The sequence below is a fragment of the Arvicanthis niloticus genome, chromosome 6 (genome assembly GCF_011762505.2).
Source record: "Arvicanthis niloticus isolate mArvNil1 chromosome 6, mArvNil1.pat.X, whole genome shotgun sequence".
Taxonomy (NCBI): Eukaryota; Metazoa; Chordata; class Mammalia; order Rodentia; family Muridae; genus Arvicanthis; species Arvicanthis niloticus.
Genome location: NC_047663.1, coordinates 87,532,016 through 87,555,835, shown reverse-complemented (window position 1 = coordinate 87,555,835; position 23,820 = coordinate 87,532,016). Strand labels below are relative to the sequence as shown.

The 23,820-nt window shown below is 51.6% G+C and overlaps 1 protein-coding gene across 1 annotated transcript in view; it reads right to left on the bottom strand.

Moving 5' to 3' along the window:
• Neurl1b (neuralized E3 ubiquitin protein ligase 1B) overlaps positions 1-23,446 on the bottom strand; it is an 86,161-nt gene extending 62,715 nt beyond the window's left edge. Inside the window, exon 1 of the mRNA XM_076937065.1 lies at positions 23,280-23,446. Within this exon, the coding sequence (XP_076793180.1) occupies positions 23,280-23,388 (109 nt within the window). The 5' untranslated portion in view covers positions 23,389-23,446. The remainder of the gene's footprint in view (positions 1-23,279) is intronic.
• Positions 23,447-23,820: the final 374 nt, after the last annotated feature.

The window sequence follows — 23,820 nt, the reverse complement described above, 5'->3', positions numbered from 1 at the left end:
TAATCTTGCTACTGTTACAAAATCTAATGTAAATAGCTGTGTTTTTCTATGGTCTTAGGCGACCCTGTGAAAGATTGCTCGACACCCCCACAGGCTGAGAACCACTGGTCTAAGGTATCCATGTGGGCTTCCTTATCTGATTCTCACAGAAACCTGCAAAACAGGTTTTCTCATTATCTTTGATTAGGAAAAAATCAGCCACGGAAATACAGTTCTTGGACCCCTGGCTTACAAGCAGGAAAGGACTTGGATCCAAAGCCTGTACCCTCATATGCTTTGCCTGACTCAGTTCTGGATCAGATGTATCTTTCTAGCCCACTTAGCAATGGGAAGAAGGAAGAGCTGGGTGTTATGTCCCATAATACTCCAGCAGGGCACATGCTTTTCCAGAGAACACATGCCCATGTAGAGCTTCTGCTAAGGGCTCCAACACAGGAAGTACCCATCAGGATGGCTAGGTGGTGAGGGTTGAACTGTGATGGTGGGCAGTCATGATGTCCGACCAATGCATAGCCCCTACACCTCAGTTCCTTGAGCTCCAGTTAGAAGGCTTAGAGAGGTTCCCTGAGGAGACAGTCAGAGTCCCTCAAAAACCCCGGTTCTTCTACACATCTGCTTCTGTGGAACTCACTGGTTCAAAATCTCCCCGAGAAGCCCTTTCCTTGAGCCTCCTCTCCTGGCTCGGTCCAGGATGGAAATGCTTTTCCTCCAGGCTGTTTTCCTTCTCAGTGTGGTTTAAAATACAACCCCTGATCTTTGCACAGGTTCTGGGAAGAAAGTAAATATTGAAAACATAAGTAGGAGATTGCATTAAGTGCTTTCACCTTGCTCTGTGACACTCAGGGTCAAGACTGGCTTATGATATGTAAATGACTCAAAATTAGGCAGCAGCTCCTGCGCAGATGAGCCACTTTGATGGCAGGGGGTGGCTTGGGCCTGCACTGAGCAGAGTCTGGGCTTCCCTCGGCGCCCTGGCACCCGGTACGCTCTTCCTTAACTTCTGGGCACGCTGTTGGGCTTGGCTACCCTTTGCTTATTTGTGAAGGGCATTCATTACTATAAAGGATAAATTTAGTGTTATTGAGAACACTCTCCTGGTTTGTCCTTTACCATTTATGTCAAGTGAAACAAAGGTCTGATCATCCCGTCTCTCTTTCCCCTTGGCCAATAATGAGGGGCCTGGCTCTGTCTCCCATGCCTCTGGTCCCTCTCACCCTCCATGTACCTTCCCACTGGCTGGTCCTGAAGGTGGCACCTGTCAGGAGGAGGGAAGGATCTAGCCTTTGCTTCCCTGTCTCCTCAGGACCATTTGACTCTGGGCAGTGGCCTTGGGAGTTGTCTCCGTGCCTTCTAATGTTTCTATAAACAATGCTACAAGAACCTGCACCATCCGCTTGCAGCTAAACTTTCTCCTCCCTCCCAGGAAGGCTCCAATGGTGTCTAGGACCAGGAAGTAGACAGTTGGGAAAACACACATCAGCCACCTAAGATGCACTTCAGACTGAAGTGGGTGCTAGAGATGGAACTGAATGAGCCATCTCTGCCCCTCGGCTCTAGTGCTTTTGTCTCTCTTAGCTTTTGCCTTCCCTGCCTGTTAGGGAAGAATGATACATGGGGTGTTCAGTGAAAGCTACTTCCCTTCTCCTTGACACCCCTCCCTTATCAAGCTCTTTCTTGCACTTTACCAATGCTAGGTATAATAGCATCAGCACAGGCTTGGGACTTTGTAGTAAGCTGTGTGACCTTGGGCAAGCCAGACAACATCTCTGAATTCTTGCCACCATGTTCTCTAGAGGATTCTGCAGAAGGCAGACATGCTTTCCATGCCCTACCCTGCTGCTTTTGGGGATCACCCCCCACCTACGTGCTTACCAAAGAACCACAGCTATATTACAGTCACTGAGACTGGAAAGCCGTGGGCTCCAGCCTGGGACACAGAACACTACATCTGCATCCCAGCATTGGTGACAACCGCTACTTCCTTCTGTTCCCTGGATGTCCCTGGGGATGAGTGTTCCAAGGACATGAGCCTCTGGAATCCCCCTGCCAGTGGCCTCTGTCACTGTGTTGCTGTCACTGATGAGACAGCAAAACAAGATGCTCGTGGTGTGAGCACTGGCCCTGGGCTGGTCCTGGACTGATGCTGAGCTGGCCCCAGGCTTAAGCTCAGGTTCCATAAGGAAAGGCCGAGGACGTAGGAGAACCTGGTAGCACTGGCTTTGCATGGTGACCGGCTTTTTGGCTGCCAGCTGAAGTTGGCTCTCTCTGCACAGGGCACATAAGTGTTTGAGTTTGAGAATGCATGTAGGGGTTAAGACCTGGGGCTGGGGTTCCTGCTCAGAGAGGTGACACTGTAGTCTCTCCCACCCTTACACAGCTGGGCCCAAAGCGCAAGTGTCTCTTGCATCACTGGGTCTCGTGGCTGGGGACTGTCCCTGTGGGACAGCAGCTGGAGCAGCTGTATGACCACAGCAGGTGGCAGGCGCTGTGTCCTGAGAGGCACTCAGAGCAGCAGCATCTGCTTACCGTGTGCCTTCTGCCACACAAGGCTGCCAGCCTTCACCCCATTCTCACGGGGAGCCCCTCAGAGTGATGCCTGCTTCTCCACCATGCTGAGAAGGGAACCTACAGAAGCCAGAAAGGAAGCTGCTGCTGAAAGCCACAGAGCAGGCACAGGAGCAAGCAGGGCTGGGATTCAGCCCTGAGCCTGACCATCCTGCTTAGCACACAGGGCTGGAGAGGAAATCACTTGGAACTTCCCACAGTGTCTTGGAGTTGGCTGGGCTTGGTAGACCCTCTGCTACCTGGTTCCTAATCACACAGAGAGTTGAAAAATCAGTGGGGGACATAGGCTTGGCCCTGCCCACTGTAGTTCTGGGGGTCCATAGGGTCCTCTACTGAAGTGTAGAGGGAGCCCCTCTAACCCCACATCCCAGACCTGGCTCCTGGCTCACGCTGGGTCAGAGAGCTGGGTTCTGTAGGCTGCTGCACTTTCTAGCTAAGTGACACCGAGCAGGCCAGCTCAGGACCAACTCTGCATCCCAACACATGGATGAAGTCCACCTCTCCTTCCTCTCCTCTCTTCTCTCCCCCAGCCTGCCTTCTTTAGTGGATTTGTATTCTGTTTCCTTCCTCCCTCTGTCCCCTTCTTGGGAACTTCATTTTGAGGCTCTACAGAGATCCAGTTCCCCTCCCAGGCATATGATGAAGTTCTCAGCCAGAGGTGACTCCCAACCCACCTTCAGAGGGTTGGGGGAGGGGCAGTCCCTGGAGACCCCTCCCAGGTGCTTTGCAGACCACAGAGGCCACCTTCCAGCAGGGCCAGAAAAAGCAGGACTCCCAATCCCCACAGACTGAGCCTAGCAACGGTTGGGGTTCCCATGGCAACCGGTGGTTTATTTTTAGTCACACTTTAACATTAACATGATGAGAGGGGATCTGAGAGTTACATTACTCTTTTAACAGCACCAGAAAAGGGGGAGGGAGGACAGGAACATGGCTTTTTGCAACTCCTGGGCAGGGAAGGGAGGTGTCTGCAAGGTGTCAGTGGGGCCCTTGATCAGCCAGTCTCTAGGATATCCTTCCATTCCTGGACTATGGAGGAGATGGAGGCTAGGAAACTCAACCTCAGCCCTCAGGTGGGTGGGAGAATGGCAGGAGGTGGGGGTGGTGTGGGCATGGGAGACACCTAAAACAGCCCAGTCACTTTGTGAAGTGCCACTGGATCTCTGGTAGAGGACACTGAGTAAGGGGGAGGGGAGAGAGGGAAAGGGAGGAGGGCACACAGAGGGAGCAAGGGGGAAGGGAACATAGGAAGAGGGAGGGGAAGGATAAGCAATGGAGATCCTTGGAGCAGAGGCAGATGTGTACAGAGCCTTGTACTGTGCCTAGGCTGGCTGCCTTAATACTGTCCAGGATGCAGAAGTGTGGAGATGGTAGCCCTGGGGAGCTCACAGTTAGGGGTGGACACAGAGGGGGATGGTCTGGGAGCAAAGCATGAGGCGGGAGTGGGGGGAGGTTCCCAGGCTATTCAGGAAAGAGCAGGCTCCTCAGGGGCTCGGTTGGGTTTCTTGATCTTGCTAGGGCTCCTCAGGTATACTTGGTCCCCAGCCAATGTGACTGAGTTAAGGAATTGACACATGACCCAAGAACAGCCAATCAGAGCCCTTCCTGAGTATGCCCTTCAGGGCCAGGGTCCTAGAAAGGCATCCGTGGGTACTCTGACATAGCTGGGCAAAGCCACTTTGATTTTTCACTGGAGTTAGTTTGACTTGGCATCCGTCCCCAATAGTTGAACCAATTTGGCTAATTCCATCAGTATCTGTGGTTTGGCTAATATGAGGGGACATGGTACCTTCTAAAGGGAGATAGAAGTGACTTCTGCCTTCTACTCTTGCTGTGAACTGCCACCACTCCTGACCGGAGGATGACACTTTTCAGAGACATGGTCACAACCATCTTGGATGTGGGGCTGGTCACTTAGGGCACCCAGTCAGAGGCCATACTGGCCTGGCAATGAATTTAACTGACTCCACAGCCCACCTCCCAAGGTAACAGGCCAGAGTGCCCAAGAATCCCAAGCTCATACCTCAGACAGCCCCCTGGGATGCATGTGTATCGGCAGCTGAAAACCAGCTCCTGGCCAGCCCTCTTAGAGGGTCTCTCAACCCTGTGACTTCCATCCCCCAACATTAACTGCCCTCCAAGGGCCACAGCCATAGGCATCTTGCCCCATCCTGCTCTGCTCTTCACAGCATCCTGTCTACCCCCACACTTCTCATCTTGTCCTGTCCCCAAGCTGGAGCCAGAAGAAGGCAGGCCCCAGAACAGACAGGCAATGGGCATCCCACATGTCTGCCCTACTTGTGACCTTGTGTTCTTAATGCCATTTCTGTTTTTCTTTTCAGTAATTTATTACAGTTGTGAGCTGCCAAGTGGGTGCTGGGAATCGAACCCAGGTCCTTGGGAGAAGTAGCCAGTGTTCTTAACCACTGAGCCATCTCACTAGCCCCAATGTCATGACTTTAAGAGGAAAGCCTTATGATGTTCAATTGTGTTTCGGTTTTTGAAACAGTTCTTGCTATGAAGCTCAGGGCAGCCTCCTGTAGGCTGACAATTACTGGCCTGCCCCCTGCATCTGACCTCACTTGCAATTAATGCAGATACTTTGCAGGAGGGTGAAAGCCTGGTGACCAGGTCACTGCTTGGTCTGAGCTGTAAGCTGGCTTAGTGTTAGCCAGTTCACTCCAGCAGCCTTTTGTTCTATCTCTAGATAATTACAGTGTCTTGGGCTGTGTAAATGGTGTATGAATAGTTGGTTAACTGTAATTTTATGTCTATGGCTTTTATCATGTTGTTATTTTTTATTGTTCCCAAGTATTTTCTGTGCAAGGGTGTTAAATCTGTGGGTGCATTGTGTTTAGGTACTAAGGGCCACCCACCAGCCTTCATCCCTGTCACTTCCTAGTATTCCCAAAACTTCCACCGAGACACTCTTTCTGACACTACCTCATTTCTATCTGCCCTACCAGCTCCAGAGGCAGAAATGTCTTTGCCTTTAAAGGAAATGCCCAGTGACAGCCTTCAGCTCCGGATGGAGCCCAGATGGTGGGATTCAGCCTCTCAAGAGGGGGCTGTCTCCTGTCAGGGTACAGAGAGACAGCCACCCTGGCTCAACCACTGAAGGCTCTCTGAGGAAGAGAGCCCTCCCTGGCCCCTGAGCTCATTCAGGCTGCTTTGGCAGACAGGTGGGGCAGCCTGGAAGCAGGAGAGAAAGCTGACAGGAGCCAGGAGCACCACTGCCTCCTGCAGCTCCCCAACAAGGCACTTATAGGCCAGAACTGGGTGGCTTTCTGTCCAGCTAGCATCTTTCTTGATTCAGGTCAAGCTCAGAGTAGGTTTCAGTGTGGGGAGCCCTGAATGATGGCCAGTCTCTACATCATCCCACACTGGGGTCATAAGCTGGGCTACCCAGGCGGAAGACACTTGCTCCTGGCTCTCCTTGCATGCTGGGACATGAAGGGCCAACCTTGCTCTGGGTGTAAGAGGAACAGATATCATGCTCTTGTCCAGTGGAACTCAGAACTCTGAGGTCCCAAAGAGGATGACCACTAATCGAAGCTTCATAGGCTAGCCTATGAAAACCTTCCAAGCATCAAGATAAACTGGCTAGTCCTGGATTCAAACTCCACTTATGGCATCCAGGACTGTGTAACCTTGGGCTCCATAGGCCTTAACATCCAGTTCCATCTCTTCAGTGAGCAAAGCAACATTAGGAGTTGGGCAGGCCCTAGGACCTCTATGGTCCTTACTCTGTAAAGATGTATTGAGATTATATTTTCTGAAGCATGGGAATAGAAATAGTATGTTAGGTTATATTTTTCTCTTGTGATTTCCTGAGGTATAGGAAAATCTAATGGATCCTCACAGTCTGGGCTGGCCTTGGCACTACACCACATTACCTTAAGGGCTCCTCGGCCCAGACATCTCTATGCTTCTAACACAATCTTTTTTTTTTTCTTTTCTTTTTTCTTTTTTTCGAGACAAGGTTTCTCTGTGTAGTCCTGGCTGTCCTGGAACTCACTCTGTAGACCAGGCTGGCCTCGAACTCAGAGATCCGTCTGCCTCTGCCTCCCAAGTGCTGGGATTAAAGGCGTGTGCCACCACCGCCCGGCTTCTAACACAATCTTGAAAGCTCACACTTCAGGCCAGTCTGGAAATCTTCAGTGAGCCACTTTTGGGGGGAACTTACGGGTATCGCACTTCCCCGGCAGGGAAGCAGGTTGCCTAGGAGCTGGGGTTTTGAGGCCTGTGAGTGAGGCTATGGTTTGCCTGCTGGCTTTTGTTCCGTGTAATATTAGAGACAGTGCAGTTTGAGATACTGAGAACAGGTTGTTGGAGTTGAATTCAGGAGCTGGGCAGGTCCTTCTCATGCTGAGGGACCTGAGCCAGGCCTATGCAAAACCAAGTATCCCCGAATGTACTTGATTTATGGAGGTGGGATTAATATCAGTCAGGGAAACAGATTAGAAAGGCCTATGACTCTCTCCTAATTTTATCTCCTGTTGTCCAGGGTCTGACAGAGCTGTCAGCGTGTCACTGGCTCACGTTGGCATCCTCTTTCTGAGTCCTGGCCAGAAGGAGGTCCTTTATGCCTGCTTCTCTCCTTGAGAGCAGGTCCTACTCGCCTCTTCCAGGAATTCCTCTTGGGCTGTTTCATGCTTATGCTGTCCTCTGAACCCCTGGAGACTTTCCATCTGCAGTCACCTAACTGGCATCTACCCTCAGCCAGGCTCCAAGTGAAGCTCAAGGGGTAGAAGGTAGCCAGTCAGAGGCTTATCTGGAAGTTCCTGTCCTCTCCTTGGAGGAAGACAGGAGTTCACAGACTCAATCACTGGTGGTGCAAGGTTGAGGAGCAAGAGACTGCCTTGAAGGGTGGTATTTGAGCTGGGCCTTGAGGGACTCCTCAATATCCAGTTGCCTGAGAAAGGGATGGCACAGGAGCAGCTCTGGCTGAGACTCGGGGCAAAGTGACATGGCTCCTCATGAAAGCCACTCAGATCTTTACTTTGGTCCTCAGACAAGCTGAGCTCAACCCCCCACCCCGATCCCATCCCCTTTGCACTTGCTGTTCCACCGCCCTGGAAAACCCTTACTCTATGTCTGACTCTGTCTATGGAACCTTCTGATAGTCCAGTTTGCATCTCCCCCTCCAGGGAGCCATCCCTGACTCCCCTTCCCCAGCCCTGTCTGCCGCACTTCACTCCGGGCTTCTTTTCCTAGAACTTACACTCTTTAGAATTGGGTTCACTTATTATTAGGTTTCTTGCCTGTGTTCCATCAGAGTATGAGGTACAAGAGACAGCAGCTTCCTAAGGCCCTGCTGTCCCATGTAAGGACTGGGATATGTATAAAGTTCATGTACCTCCCTGCTGTCTCATCTAAGGACTTCCAAGAACCAGTTCCCTAGAGGCCTCTTCTCTTTAGGCAAGCAAAGAGGGAGAGCACAGAGCACAGGCAGAAAAAGGGAGTGAGGCACACTCAAGCTGAACAACTGGAGAGTCACTGCAAATTGGGGGTGGGGATTGGGAAATGGACCTGGTATAGGTGACCAGAGACATCTCTGAAGAAGACATCATTCCCTGGGACCGGGTGAGGGACAAATCAGTCCCACAGAAACCAAGTCCTGGTTCTTTCAGGCTCCCAGGTACACACCCAGGTTGTAACCATAAGCAAGAGGCTGGGCCAGTGGAGGCCACCTCTTTGGCCCAGATAGGGGACAAAGAACAGGATGGGAGTGAGGGATATGGAGGAGGCCTCTTGACCATGGAATCACAGGGATACATCTCCATAGCTCAACCAGAAATCAGCTCAGAGTGTCTCCCTCTGGGCCTGGTTAAAGATATGCCTTAGGGAGACCCATCTTGTACCAACATGGATGCTACAGGTGCACCCAGCACCCTGTGGAAGCCCCCCAGAGAGCATGAGCCAGCTCACAAAGGCATTTTTCCCTCCACCCCTGTGGTTGGCCACCTCTACCTCAGCCTCAGCAGGAACATGTGCCAGGTGCCAGGAAGAGCCCTCAGCATCCCACCTGTGTAATGATGAAGAGACGAGGCCACCCTGCCCATGATGCTGAGACCAACACATGATCGTTTGCTTGTACCTGCAGTGAGCACCCCCAGGTACTCGAGATCACATCTAACAAATGATGGGGTTGGAATTTGGGTTCGATGCCTACGAGATCTAAAGGATGCTGTGGATTCTCAAATGAACAGATGTCCAGGAAAGCATGTGATAAGACCCATCCCCTTCATCCAGCCCTGAACCTCTCCCTGTGCTAAGACTCTTGGACATCTTCCTGATCAGTGTTTGTAATGGCATCCAAAAGTGAGTATGAAAGTCATGTCACAGAAATTAAGCAATCTGGCTCCCAGCACACAGCAATGAAAAGGAAGGGCTGTTGAGATTTGGTCTTTGGCTCTGTACTGTAATGCCAAGTTCTGGCCCCTAAGGTCTGGGTTCCCCCAGGGATGAGAAGATCCTCATGTACACCAAGTGATGCTATATAACCTTGCTCCTTAGTTTAAAACTATTGGTTGAATAAAGATGCCTGCAGACTATAGCTGGGCAGAAGAGAGGTAGGCAAGGCTTTGGTTCCTGGGCTTGGGACTAGCCCAAGTCCTGAGGCAGAGACTACCAGGAGAAGAGAAGAAGGTGGAGAGAGGAGAAGACGCCATGGAGGTAATGAGGGTGGGCCAATTGGAGTAAGAGTGGCCCAGGCAGAATATGGCAAGTTATAACCCGGAGTTATTGATAGGAAAGTAGATTCTAATGGCTTAGAGGGTAGATGTCTGCCCAGCTCTAGGATTCTAAAGGCATATTATAAATACAAACATTGTATGTCTTTTATCTGTAACTAAATGATCCAAGGTATGGTAGAAACCTCCAATTAATATTAAATATTTAACACACCAGTAGGACCAGGACTTGGCAGGCACTGCTCTTTGCCTTGTGTAGTCCCCATGCTGGCCTATGCTGGTACATGCTCTGTCAGCATCCAGGGACTGAGGCATTCCAGTGGCAGACACTAACTCCAGGAAGCCTGGGCCTGGCCAGCCCTTTCTACAAGCTTCCAAAAATGGAAGGCCAGGCCACAACGCTGGAGGACAGAGAGCCCCTGTATAGGTCTGCTGACCTCACCTCATCCCACTGGTGAGAAGAGACAGCTTCCTTGGCCTCTGGGTGTCTCTCTCCTGCTTCTCTTCTCTGAACAAGACAGACAGGGGTTATCATCTTAAAATGAAGTCACGAGAGTGGGCTGGCCAGTGGGCAGCAAGAGACTGTGTCTCAAACAAGGGGTGTCTCAAGGACTGCCACCTGCGGCCAACCTCTGACATCCAGGCATGTGCTGTGGGATGTGCATAACCCCCCACTCTCCCCCCAACATAGTCACAGAGTGGTCTGCAATCTAACACAATGAGGTGCTTTAAAAGGGCAGAGCAGTACATGCATATACATGATTCCAGCGCTCAGGAGACTGAAGCGGGGAGATCATGAGTTCTGGGTTGCTCTGAGCTGTGTAGCCAGACCCTTGTCCTTGCTGTGCTGGCCTCTGGAAGTGTGAGACTAAATGACAAAGCTCATGTGTAGCTCACTCTGGAGTGATCAGCCCTCCAGATGTGCAGGTGCTAAACACACCAGGAAAATACGTCTCAATTGTGTCTGAAGGGCATATGCCGGACCTGCACCCTCTTCACTGAAAGCTGCGTGGATGTCCACACCATGCACACAGCTATCCACACCGCCATTTGCCACTGTCAATGTCAACCGGAGCTGACTTGAGAAGTAGGGTATGACATGCGAATCTTTGACCTATGATTTCAAAGTCAGTGGGTCTAGAATCGGTCCCCATGGACACTGAGGGCAAGATAAACTTGCAACAGTAACCTGAAAACTCAGGAAGAACTGGCTGCTTTCTCCACGAGGGTTATGTCTTTGCAAGCCATCTGGTTTTCCTGAACAATATTCCTGAATGCTCCCGCAGAGCTTGTGAGACACGTGAACCAGGACCAGACTCAGCCCTACACCGACACTAGGCCAACACACAAGAATCTCAAATGTGAGGCCCCTCATTGCCATCTCTACAATCAATCCATCAATCAATCAATCATCAATCCATCCATCTATCCATCCATCAATCACTGTGGCTGTTCTCCACCCGGGTGCTCCAGACTGACAAAAAGGGGAAGATCACAGCTCTGCCTCTGTGTGACTCTGGAAGAATTACTTCACCTCTCTGAGCTTCCAAATCCTCATCTGTACCATGGTGGGGCTGAAAAGCATCAGTTCACTTAAAGGGTCATTTTACGAACTGAAGGAGGGAAGGTTTGATGTTGCCAGGTTGCAGGCTGGAGCATACAGCAAACTGAGACTGACTTCTGTACTAGGCTGCCCCTGGCTTCCGCGTAGTGTGGCAGATGACAAGCTGCATCTGAAGACCCCTGATGCATGGCAGGTGCCCAGCAGAGCTTGAGCAAACAAGCATTCCCCTGTCTGACACTGTGGGTCTGAACTTTGCATGTCCCTGTGTGTCTATCTGCCACCATCCTGAGTCCAGCTCCTGTTTTTCCCTTACCTGAGCTCCCCAGAACTTGTGTTCAGGTGAGAGATTAGGAAGGGATCCAGCTTACTTAAGGGGTGCATGTGGGTCCTCTCAAGCCCTGTCTTGTAGTCCTCAAACAAACTCAGGGGAGACCAGCTTGCTCTGCTGTGTACAAAGCAGGTATAGCCACTTTGCTTGTTTGGTTTTGGCCTCAAGAGATGCTTGCTTGTAGGTTCTGTCCCTTGTGCTGCCTGGAAAAGAGCCCATCACCAGTTCATCTCTCTCCACACCCCTGCATTGAGCTAGGAAGGGAGCTAGCCCTTGGTGAGAATATGCACTATCCCCTCCTCCCTCCTGGTTAGTCATCTCCACCCTCAGGAAACTTGACCAACTTTCCATCCCAAGGTATTGTCTCAGGCCTTGGATCCCAAATTCTTGCTTTGGATACCAAAGTGGGGTTGGGCCGGGTTAAAAAAAAAAAAAAGATGGGAAAATGCTCCTGGCTTCCAGGACTGAGAGACAGCAACAGACTTCAGTCAGGACACTGGACAGTTTGAGTGTCGTTTGTGCACACATTGGGGGATTGGACCCCTATGTCAGTATTAAGAGGACTTTTAAGAGCTGGAGCCTCATGGGAGTCATGTGCCCTCTGAAGCGTGTGGTGCTGGCTTTGTGAGGTGACCTTAGTCCTTTGAGAGTGGGGTGTGACCCATGAGCCTGATCCCCTGTCTGGTTATGTTACCTTTCTCTCTTGTCAGGATGTCACTAACATGAGACCCTTGCTGATGGTCAAATTGATAAGATTGCCTAGTTCTTCAAAACTGTAAACTTGAAACGTTCTTTTTTTTTTCTTTGTAAGTTAACTAGTCTCTGTTATTTTGCTATAGTAACAGCAAGTGAGCTAATACAGGAGGAATCAAGGTACTGGTTTCTTCTCACACCTCCATGACCAGCAACTTGATCTGAACCACCATTAATTATTACATGGGCCACTGCAGAGCCCTTTCACTGGTCCCCTGTGATGCCCCTGACCTCGAGTCTGTTCTCTACACAGCACCACGGGGACCCTCTGCAAACAGAAGCCGGAGCCTGTGCCTCCCTAGCTCCAAAGCCCACAGTGGCCCCATAGATGCAGTCTCTGGAATGGCCTAGAAGTTCCCTCCCCACCTTGACTATCCATCTGTCCCTCCCCTTATTTACCAGAGTTGTTTAGGTGAGAATCTAGGTCCCCGGAAGCCCAAACAAGCTAGGTGTGTCTACCCAGAGGCCAATGAAACTGACAAGTCATGGTGAGAAGCCAAGGTCTGTTCAGTTTGCCCACATTGTAAAGACCAAATGAAGAGCTCTGGGGACCCCCAAGTCCATCTTTAGGGTCCTGGCACGAGGCTTCTGCTTAAATAGAGGACAAAAGGCATGCATAGCCAAGCAGCCCTGGTCAAGGTAAAGTCTCATCTGTCACTGACCACTGACCCATGACTGTCTCAGCTCCCATCTCTCCTGCCTACCAGGCTGTTTGACAAGGTGTTAGAGCTGTGTGGAATGTCTTTCTAGAAGATACCATCCATCCCCACTCCCTCCAGCTGGCACTAGGTCTCTGCCTTTTCCTTCTCCCTGCCTGAGATTCCTGGGAAATCCCAACATTTTGGAGGCCACAATTTCAGGATTCTGATAGCCAAGGGAGGGGTGCAAACACCTCTAGATTATCTTCCTCCTGCCAGGGTGGCCATACCCTGCTCCCACGGGGCCCTGGCCTCTTCTGGACTGATGTCTCCACTAAGCGCTAGCTTGCCTCAAGGTCTTTGCCACAGCTGTTCCTGGGCCTGACTGCCCTCCTCCTGTGCTGGCCCCGTCAAGGGACCTCTGAGGCCCATCTGTTTATCTAGCAACTGGTGCCCTGTTCTTGGGCTTGTCCCCTGACAGGCTCCACTCTTCCTTTCTCAGCACTCAGCAGCTGGTACCCAAGAATACGCACACTCTCTTCAGGGTGTCACCTGTGTCTGTCATCCTGCCCCACAGATGTCAGCTGCATAGTCAGGGCTCTTGGTCCTGTTCACGCATACATCCCCCATGCATACAAGGCTCCTGGATCCCCAGAAGGTATCCAGTATTTGCTGAACTAATCATTAAACTCATCACAAAAGGCTGGATAAAACCAGGACCCTGGCTGACCCTAGGCAAGATTTGAGCAGAGACCTCCAGGGGAGTTGGACTCAATGTCTTTGTGGTTGGACAATTCTGGTTCCTCTCTGAGGCTGGGAATGGAAGGAACCCAGGGCTAGGAATTGGGGCAACTTGCCTGGTTTCCAGAGGCTCCCCCTTAGCAGCAGTACCTGAGGCCTCCTGAGAGGTGCTGCTTTGTAGGGATGTCATGGCAGGTCATTCCATTCTGTTTTTTTCTTGAAGTCATGCACAGGACACAAGTTGACTCGCTGGTGAGTTTGCCTGGCACTGGGTGTGTGTCACTAGGCTCCCAGCATTCCCTGCTCCTGCTTGACTTTGAACCCATTTTCTTTCCTTACAGCTCCTTAGACCAAACCATGACCTGAGGTTGCCCCTCTCCCACTGTGTACACAGAGCCTCTGGCATCCCCAACTCCCCCAGCATGACGCGAGACACGCCCAGTCCACTGACCCTCCTAGCTGAAGTCACAGATCTCGGTAGACCAGCAGGGGGAGCCCAGACCTTTTTCTGTTTTGGTGGCAGAAGAGGGTAGAGGTTGAGAGCACACAGTAGGCAAGCAGCAGATGTCACCTCTGACCTAGGACATTGGCATCAGCTGCCAGATGGGCCTACAGCTTCCTTCTCTGCTCATTTCCATCACTGTGGACTTAGCTTGTCACCCTCAGAAGACTCTTGTCCTGAACTCCCAGTCCAGAATCACAGTGTCTCTGTGGCCTTACCCTGTGCCTTTTCCTTCCTGACATATATTGTCTCTGAAGTGGCATTGTTTGCGTCAATGGCCCTTTCCTTCCCTTCATGTTTGTCTCTGAGAGGCAGGGACCCTGCCACCGCCATCCTGCCCTCATGCTGGGAGCTGTGCCCAGCACGCAGAGGATGTTCAGTCATGGTAGGGCACGCTAGCAGCAGATGCCCACACTTGGAGGGCACTTGACGGAGTCTGGAGGAGTCTGCCTTCTTAGTCGGCCATTTCACTAAGTCTCGTGCTTTCAGTCTTAAGGACGGGTGTTTGCCTCTCAAGAAAGTGATTAAAATCAGTGCTTTAGGGAGCTGTACTTCTTTTCTGCTCTTGTGTGGTGTTGGGAAATTCCAGATCTTGCCCAAGTGACAGGATAGCTGAGCAGGTTAAGCTGGACACTGGGCTTCCAGGTTCTGCCATGTATGGTCCCTGAACCATCTTTAGGAAGACAATTTGGCAACATCCCACAACAGAGAGAAACGTGAAGACTCTAAAACTGTCCTGGGCTATAAAATATACACACTCCAGTTCTTCCACCCTGTGGACACACCCTTTGCAGTGGGACTCGCTATATTGTGAAGACACCTGTCTGCTGGGTCTGGGTACTTTCCAGGTCTCCTGAGTGGAACATCACTGAGAATGTGCAGTTCTGACTCCAGGCTTCAAGGCCTCCATGGTTTTTCTTTCCTTGAGTCCCCGCTATATCAGAACTAGTCAAAACCCGTTTTAAGGAAGAAGAGAGGCAAAACAGAAATGAGGCCATCCATGATCAGCCAGCCTCAGCTGACCTGATGCCAAACTCAACTCCATAATTAACCAAGCTGTCAATAGTCGAGCCAGACCAGATTAGTGATCACCCCAATATCATTTGCCTGGTGACAAGTAAGAGATTAGTGTTCTAGACCTTTAAGACTCAGGTGCTTATTATATAGCATTGCTGTGGCAATGGATGACTGATATAAAAGCTTGGTGGGTCCACTCCTTAGAAGCTGCTGTGAGAAGCACAGATCAGACAGGAGACGAAGTCACTGGGCCACACTACTGGCAAAACGTGGCAAGCCACCCTTAATACCCAGCTGACTCACTCAAAATGGCTGGTCCTCATAGTGAGACTCTAAGCCCTGATATGGACAAGGCTAACCACACAGAGTTACACAGAAAGGCCTTGGGAGTCTGGTGCCTGGAAAGGCATGCTGGAGAGTGACCGAGAGTCACACCGGTGTGAGAGACACATTTTCCATGGGGACTTGTCTGAAATGCTCTGAAGAAAAGCTTGTGAGGGGTCTGCTGTGTTTATATGGGCTTCTAGAATTTTCTACAAGATGTTTCTGTGTTCCTACTAAGTGAATGTCCTATGCACTTCATCCATGTCATCCAGGAGTCAGGCCTTGAGCTGTCTGCAGGGGTATCTACAATCTCCTCTAGGAAAGGTTGAGCACCTCGTTCAGGACTTGTGAATCTTGAGTTCAAAATCATATAAAAGGCACCAACCTATTAAAAGGTGTTTGGCAATTTTAATTACCAGAGAAGCATGCATTGAACCCACAGTAAAATACTGTTATGTATAGCTCAGGGCCCCTGAGGATGTGCTAACTACCACCACACTCAGAATTGCCAAGAAGAGAGAAAATTGGTATGCCTATCCTGGTTTATATGACTAAACACGTGCTTATCACGAACCCCAGTGACTCTGTTCCCTGCTATCTACCAGAGAGAAGGGAAAAACCATGTTTACCCAAACAACCTAAGATGGTATTGATAAATGAATGTGTTAATGAGTGGTATCACATCCATACAAATAGAATACAACTGAACCATGAAAAGGAATGGACTTCAGATTTATAAACAATGCTGATGTCTCTCATAGGTCTTGTGACAATCATCTGCCACAGATACCTGTCCCATCTCTCCAGCCCATTCACTAAAGTTCCAAGCAGGGAAGTGGTGTGTAGGAAGGGCTGCTAGCCGGCGGGCAGGTGGGAGCCAGCAGATCCAGGCAGGAGCAAACTTTACTGGAAATGTTTTGCATCTTGATTGTGATGTGGTTTTATGGGTTCTGGGTTTATGGGTGGTTTTATCCAAACTGTGAATTTTATTGTATGCAGATTCTATCTCAGTCAAACCAACAACAGGCTGAAGACTCAGCTCCTTTCAGCCAGGCCTCTGGGTCCCGCTCTGCCGCCTCTGTCTCCTTATCAGATATGAACCAGCCCAGCTTCTCCCTTCTCAGGCTCCCCGCCAGACTCCCAAGACAGTGAGTAATTAGGGTGCAGGAGTCTTGGATATGGAGCCAAAATCAACAGCTGGATCAGACCAGATGCCAAGCTGTCTCCAGCTAGGCGCTGTGCTCAGCCTCCTGCCCCCACCCCCACCCCCACCCCAGAGCCTGAAAGAGAAACAGTCCAGCCAGGGCTATCGGGTCATGGCTGTCTCCCCATGGTCTCCAGTCTCAGCTGCATTAAGTTTTTGAAGTCTCTGTCACCTGAGCAGCAGGGCACGCAGAAGGACATTACTATCCCTACATTGTAGGTCTGGAGTAAGTAAGACTCTGGAGCATGCTCTCCCTCCATCTGTGTCCTGCCCCTCACTCCCTTTTCCCAGAGGTTTCTCCAAGCTTCTCTCAGCTCTCTTTCCTTGGGGAGTGCAAGTAGCTGGGAAAAGCCCAGTCTAAGCTGCTCACAGGGTAGTGTTCTGTTTTCATGTAACCATTGGTCCTAGCCCCCCCCCCACCCCCCAGGCAAAAACATTGTGGGGACTTCCGGCCACAGAGAGGAAGGTGGCACACCCTGTCTCCTGGGCTGTGGGGTCTGGAAATGAGCCTGTAGCATGTGGGGCTGTGATTTAAAAGGAAGAAGACTTTCTGTCGAGGAGTGAAGCTTTCTGGTGCTCTCAGCCTGCAGAGGTTGCTCACATGTGACCACTCGGCCGCTCACCAGCAAGGCAGTGTAGATTCTGTAGATTCTGAACCAGTTCTCTAGGAGGCCCTGTGAGACACACAGTATGGCTTCCATGGCTAAGAGGTAGTAGACCTGTGGTCAGTGCCAATAGCTGGGGCTGTGTGTTCTTGAACAGCTTGCTCAGTGTCTCTGGTCTCTGAAAATGCACATCCTAATGGGACCCAGGATAATGAGGTTGAGCGGGAGCATCTCCATGCTTTTTACTCCTCCAAGGGCTTTCCTCTCCGGGTGGCCATCAACCCAACCCTAGGCCACAGGAGCACAGCTCCCAAGCTGGGTTGTATGTGGACAGGTGCCACTCTGAGCTGACATCCACTGTCTCCCTTAAGCACCAAACAAAGCCTCTGAACTCTCCTGAAGACATTGGTCTCTCGGACAAAGTCACCAGCCAGCCCTTCTGGCTTCTGTGTTCCTGTCACACAGGAGGTCTCCTGCTGAGAGGAAGAAGCAACCTCAGAACAGAGTTTACAGGGCTTGGAGATCCTGGTGCCTTACCCCATGGCTGCTGTGTGCCATCTTACCTCTGGCTTGGCAGAGCCTGCTCGATGCTGGGAAGACAGAGCAAGCCTCACCCTACACACACACACACACACACACACACACACACACACACACTGACCCTCATGCCCCTGTCCCAGGCCATGGTGACAGGTGTAGAGAAACACATGCTTGTTGGGAAAGGTTCTTCTCAGGCAGCCCTTGGACCTGCAGGCAGAGGCAGCCAGTTGACTTAACTTGACTTCCTTTGGCCCAGCCAAGCACCTAGTGCATGTACTTACTATATTCTCTGCCATAGGAGGGCAAGGGAAAAAAAGGGTTGGGGTGGGCGTGGGCGTGGGCGTGGGGGTTGAGCCTAAGCCTGTGAATGTAGGGACAGGCTCTCTGCACTCTGTGCTCCCTGGAAAGCAGTCACATGTCCCTGGGGAACAGACCACATAGATCACACTGTAGACCCCAGGCAGAGCTGGCCTAGCTAGAGGTGAGGTCCTTTGATGGGGGAGGAGCCTCCCTTACTAGGTGGATGACCAGCTTTTGAGCTGTCCCCTAAGCCCAGAAACATCATCTATCCTTTCATAGACACAGGAACAGAGGTTCCAGCTGAGAACCCTCCCAGGCATCCCAGCCATGACAAGCCATGGTCCTCAAATAGGACCCCAGTTCTGTGTGATCCCCAAGCCCTGCTGATACATGTCTGCCTCCATTCCCTTTGTGCATGACAGATGGATGAGACACTCACGATCCTGAACGTTGAGCTACCAGACTGTGTGGCTTAACTAAAGGCTTCCTGCCTCAAAGGCATCTCCTCAACTTCCAGGCCATGTGGCTCTAAATGGGAGCCCTAGAGACTGGCTCACTACCCCAGCAGGAACCTCCTGACCCTGCCACATGCTCCTGGGGACATGCCCACAACACCACAGTCTGCATGTGGCATCTCCTTTATGTTCCAGGAAAGGACAAGGTAATCCCACCTTACCAGGCTCTCAAGCTCGAGCAGCACTTGACACACAAGGGACACTGAGGCTGATGGAGTACAAGCCACTCAACAGAGCTATGCTTTGCTTTGCTTCCTGTGAGAAACTGAGAGGGAACATGGCTTCTCTGCTCCCTCCCTGCCGCCAGGAGTCAGCCCCACACAGAACTGCACAGAGGACAATCACAATGACAGGCCTATAAAAATCAAACAGGCTATCTTCCAGGAGGCGGGGTTGGGGGTTGGGGAGTGGTAGGGGGGAACAAAGACATTCATTTGCAAAAGAAGTCAACTCAGGGTCTGGGATTAGCCGCTTTGAGTCCTTACAAGGAAATTCACATTCATGGGGATTCAGGGCAGGGATGGGGTGGGGTGGGGGTGTGGAGGAGGTCTTGGCTGCTGAAACCAAAAAAAAAAAAAAAAAAAAAAAAAAAAAAAAAAAAAACCAGACACTTCATACTGAGGAACCAAGCCAGCCAGAGAAGCCAGCGAGGGAAGGTGAGCGGCCATCATCAGGCCTGAGCCTGTTTGTGAGAGAGGCCCGAAGTTCCCAGGGAAGACCACACTTTCCCTACCCCAGCTCAGGACACCACCAGCCTCATCAGCAGGGAGGCCCAGCCCAGGCCCTCTAGCTTCAGTCTCCTTGGAGACACCAGTGTCACCCAGGCAGTGAGTTGGGAGCCTTACAGAGTCTCTCTATCCCGGGCTGTTGACAGCTGCCTTCCTCTCTGAGCCTCATCAAAATGGAGGTAGCTCACACCTGTCCCCCAGAACAAGGACTAAATGAGATGACAACATAATGTCTGGATACTGGCCAGAGACATAGTCTGAGTCACTCTGCACCCGGGGGAAACTGAGGCTGAGTGGCCAAAGTCACACAGCTGGTCAGCAACTGAGAACTCTGTCTTAGGCCATGCAGGCCTCTGCCCACCTCACCCAACTCATAATAGATCCTCACTGCATGTCAGGCACTTGCCTTGCACACTCAGGTTGGTGGTATCAGGTTTAAGCCTGCACAGGTCCAGCTAGCAGCTACCTGGCAGTGCCATTTTCTTAGTATACCATGGAAGATGAGAATTCATAGTGAAATGCAAGCAGATACATTTCTTAATGACCTGCCATCAGCCAGAGCCCATTAGCTGAACAGACAGACAACGGCAAGGCTTCCCCAGCCACAAAGGAAACAAAGGGCCTTTAGCTTGCTGCCAGAGGCTGGGCAGCATTCTGCTCTTAGGAGGAGACAGGCAGCCCTGACAGACAGCGGCTGCTGGACATCTGTTCCAGACAAGATCAGATAGAGTTCTCACTGCATCCTGGCCTCCGTGTCCTCGTGAGAGTCACGCTCTGCTGACTTGCCACTCAGATAAGAGGGTGTTAGAGGGCTGGCTGGCAAGTCCTGGAAAGAGAAGGACCAGGAAGACAGAGGCCAGAGGCTGGGTACCTGAGTGTAGTACCTGGCACGGCCCTGTGAGTGAGGGCAACGTGTCTCATGAGTAAATTCACACCACTGACTTCTGTCTCCCACTTGTTGGCTCCTGGCAAGTGCAGCCCTGGCTCTCTTTGGAAGAACAGCCTGGAAGAGGAGACCCCTTCATAGGATGCAGGGGGTTAGGGGGGGTGGTAGAGGGATGTCTAACAGGCCAGTCTCAGGCTTAGCCCTTGAAAGTCCCCGGTGCCCCGCAGCCTTGGGTTCCAGTCCTGCCCAGCTCCTTACTGCTGGTGGCCGTGTCTCACTTCCTCCTTGATACCATCTGTTGTGTGGAGATAATCAAGCCTCGAAGCTTGGAGACAATAGACATTGTGCACAAAGTGCCTGCAGTAGGGAGGTCCCTGACATATTAGAAGGACTTGAGCTGATGACCTCACAGGTTTTATCACCAGCTGACACAGGCCTGACCATGGTGTTGCTGGGTGGTCCATGTGTGGGGCAGTTCAGTCAGCTTCCACTTGACGGATGTCAAGTTCGCACTTAGCTTTGTGCCCTCTCAGACTCACTCCTGCCCTCTCTACTCAGAAAACACCCCTGCACCCACACCGCCACCCACCAGTCTTGGGAACATCCTTGGCTTCTCCTGCCCTATCTTCAAACTGTATCCAGACTCCAGCTGCTTCTCACCTCTGTTCCACTCCCATCACAGGCCCAGGTCCCTTTGTCCACCCTGAAGACTGATTTTCAAATGACCCTTCTACTTTCTTCTGAGACGCCCCCTCCCCCCCCTCCCCCCATGAACTAAGCTGGAAGGGTCAGTAACAACTTTTTCCCATTGGTTGCCTAGAGCAACATATATTAATTCTCTTGCAGGCCTGGAGGCCAGACATCCCAATTCAGCTAACATGAAGGTATGGGAAGGGCTGGGTCTTTCCAGAGCTGTAAAGAGGTCCTGGCTCTCACCTTCTCTGGCTTCAGGAAGCTCTGCACTGAACCTCTCCATTCTGATGTCACTTGCCTTTGTTGCCCCTGGAATGATACCTGTGAGTCCAGCTGTGGACACACTAGGATATCCCGAACACTCTCTCCTTCTCAATCCGTCGTCTGTGAACTTTTCCCTATAATAACGCTCCATTTTCACAGAGTACAGAGATCAGAGATGGATGGGGGGTGGGGGGGTGGGGAAGTCTATTTTTAATCTACTGCAGGATCCATAAAAAGGTAAGTTGGAACTTGCCTTTCCTGTGCTGGCCCAACTCTAAAGCTGCCTCTCTAGAAAAAAAAAAAAAAAAGCCCATGTCCTCATGTGAGCCCCCGATGGCTCCTGCATTTCGAGCCTACACATCTCCCCTCCGGTCCTGCATGCCTCCTTGCCATGCCTCCTGGGTCTTGGTTGGTTGGTTGGTTGGTTTTGTTTTTGTTTTGTTTAGTTTTTACAGGTTCTGTTTCTGCCTCAGGGTGTTTGCACTGGCCATTGCTGCTTACCAGAACACTCAGCCTTGCTCAGCCCCTGGCATTGCTCCAGCCCGTGCTCAGGTGACATCACCATAAAAGACTCTGTAAGAAGCCCCGCCCCAGCCTCCCCTTCACTGTGCTTTCCTTGCTGTTTCACCCCTCCCCAACCTGTGCTATACTTACTCCTTTGCCATCTGCTTTCCTGCCAGACTCAGTTGCCAAGAGCAGAAATCTCGACCACGGCTTTATTCTCCCGACCCCAACCCCTCATTGAGATGAGTGCTGGGCACAGCAATGGCCTGGGCACTGGAGAGACTGTGAGCCATCCTGCCAACCCACAGTTCACTCGAATAACTGAACCTCACTGTTACAAGTTGTGTGGATCCCTCAACCCCTTTGCCATCTTGGCTGTGGTTGTCCTAGCCCCACTGTGAAAACACACCATGCTGGGGTTAGAATAGGCCAGTGCTCTGCTCTCCCACGACTCCTGGCCAGGCTGAACCTCTGTCACTGCGATGGCATGGCTTCTTGGCCACTGGACAGTGAGTTGTGGTGTTACTGAGGGTCAGGTCCGTGTACTGGTGCAGTGCCGGGGTCATCCTCACTTCATAACTGGATCTTCTGTGGCTAAGCCCTTCCTACATCTGACCTCACAGCCTAGATTCTTTTTGTCTTAACTAGAAGTATGCCCTTGTTCTCAAGCAGAGATGACAACTCTCTCATTTTACACACCCGGCCTTCCAGACCCTGCACCAAACACTTCCAGCCTGCACTTCCTGCCACTGTCAGCCGCTCTCTGTGGCGTGGTTGTTCTACTTCACACACAGAAGCTGACATAAGGAGAGGTGACGTTGGGGCTAGAGAGATGGTTCCATGCCAACGAACATTTAGGTCTCAGGACACAGGCAAAACGCCAGATGCGGCCGTACCCCTGTGTGCACCCCGGCACTGTGCAGGGTGGACACAGGAGATGCACTGGGGATTGGCTGGCCTCCAGTCTAGCTACAGGCTCAGAGAGACCCTATCTCAAAGGAGTGAGACCGAGTGTGGTGGAACAGGACACCATCATCTTCCTCTAGCCCCTGTAATGCATGGACACTCTCGCCGACCCCCCATATACACCTGGGTGCATCCTCCACCCCCAACACAGGCCTGATGACATGCAGCTCAGATGAGGCAGACTCAGGAAAGGAGCCCAGGTTCTCTGCAGACTCCTTTAACTACTCTGCTAGGGCATAAGAAAAGGAGAGCTGGCTCCAGGTAGGCCACAAGCCCTGAGCTTACAGTGTGCCTGTGCACACTTACGGCCAGGAAGGAATGCTCCTGTATGCAAGGGCTTTGTGAGCCATGATGTTGGCTCCTGACTCTAGTGAGTGCCTGTTCATAAGCGAGTGTTTGTCCTTCACGTGCCTCAACATAGCTGCGTGTGGGGATACGTGGAAGACATGAGAGTTCAGAGAAACCATCAGAGGGGTCTCCATCTGTACACAGAGAACCAGCAGAGCCCACTTTCTCCTGCTAGCACAAAGAAGATGCCCTGTGAGGAGGCAATAAGACAGTGGCCATCCACTCTGAGTATGAACCAGCCATACGGATCCCTTCTGGCAGGTTCTAGCCTGCATTGGAAGCTCCCAGGTGATAGATGCCACCTGTATCCACCCCGGCTGACTAATGCAAACTTGATACATTTGTGTTATGGAGTGCATAACTACTCTGGTGGCCATTGCTTTAACAAAAGAGGATCTCAATGCCCCAATTCCCACCCCTGAGCACCTCACATTTTCCTTCCTAGCCCTAGGTCCGGGCTGAGTTTGAAGTTCTGCTCTGCACTGGGCTCAAACCTCAGCATGGTTAGGTAGAGACGCAGAAGCCAGAACCCCCTCTCACAGGCCCTGGCTGAAGCCCCTGGTATGGTGGACACTCACCAGCCCGCTGAGCCTTCCTACCTGGCAGCTGCAGACAGCTCTCAGACTTCAGCTCTCTCCTCAAAGACAGTGTCTCACAACCCCATTGGGGCCTTTGGGTACAGGTTCTCTGGGTATAGTCTCTCTGCATGCTGGTTCTGGTTCAATACAACTCCACCAGCATCCCTGAAGTCGGGAGCAGCAAGCTGAAGCGAAGGTTGAGAGAAGCCAGCAGCCTTTGAATACCCACCTAGTGTGCAGCCTGGGAGGGGCAATTCAAGAGGGGTAATCAGAGTGGCTGCAATGCCCAGGGGAGAAAAGTGCCCGCAGCCACCTGGCCCATGAAGCCCAGCTGCTGTTTATGTCCCACCAAAGAGCACAGGTGTGTGCAGGTGGCCCGTGGGGAGCCAACAGGCTTGCCTCTGCAGCTGTAGTGGGTGATAGGTCCACCCAGCAGGCACTGGGCACACCAGCACAGAACAGGGCCTCACCTGTGGCATCTTGCCTCATACTAGTCCTGGGGCTGAGGATAGGCTTGGTGGCTGCAGGGAGGACAGTGCAGGATGGGGCATGGTAGAATGGT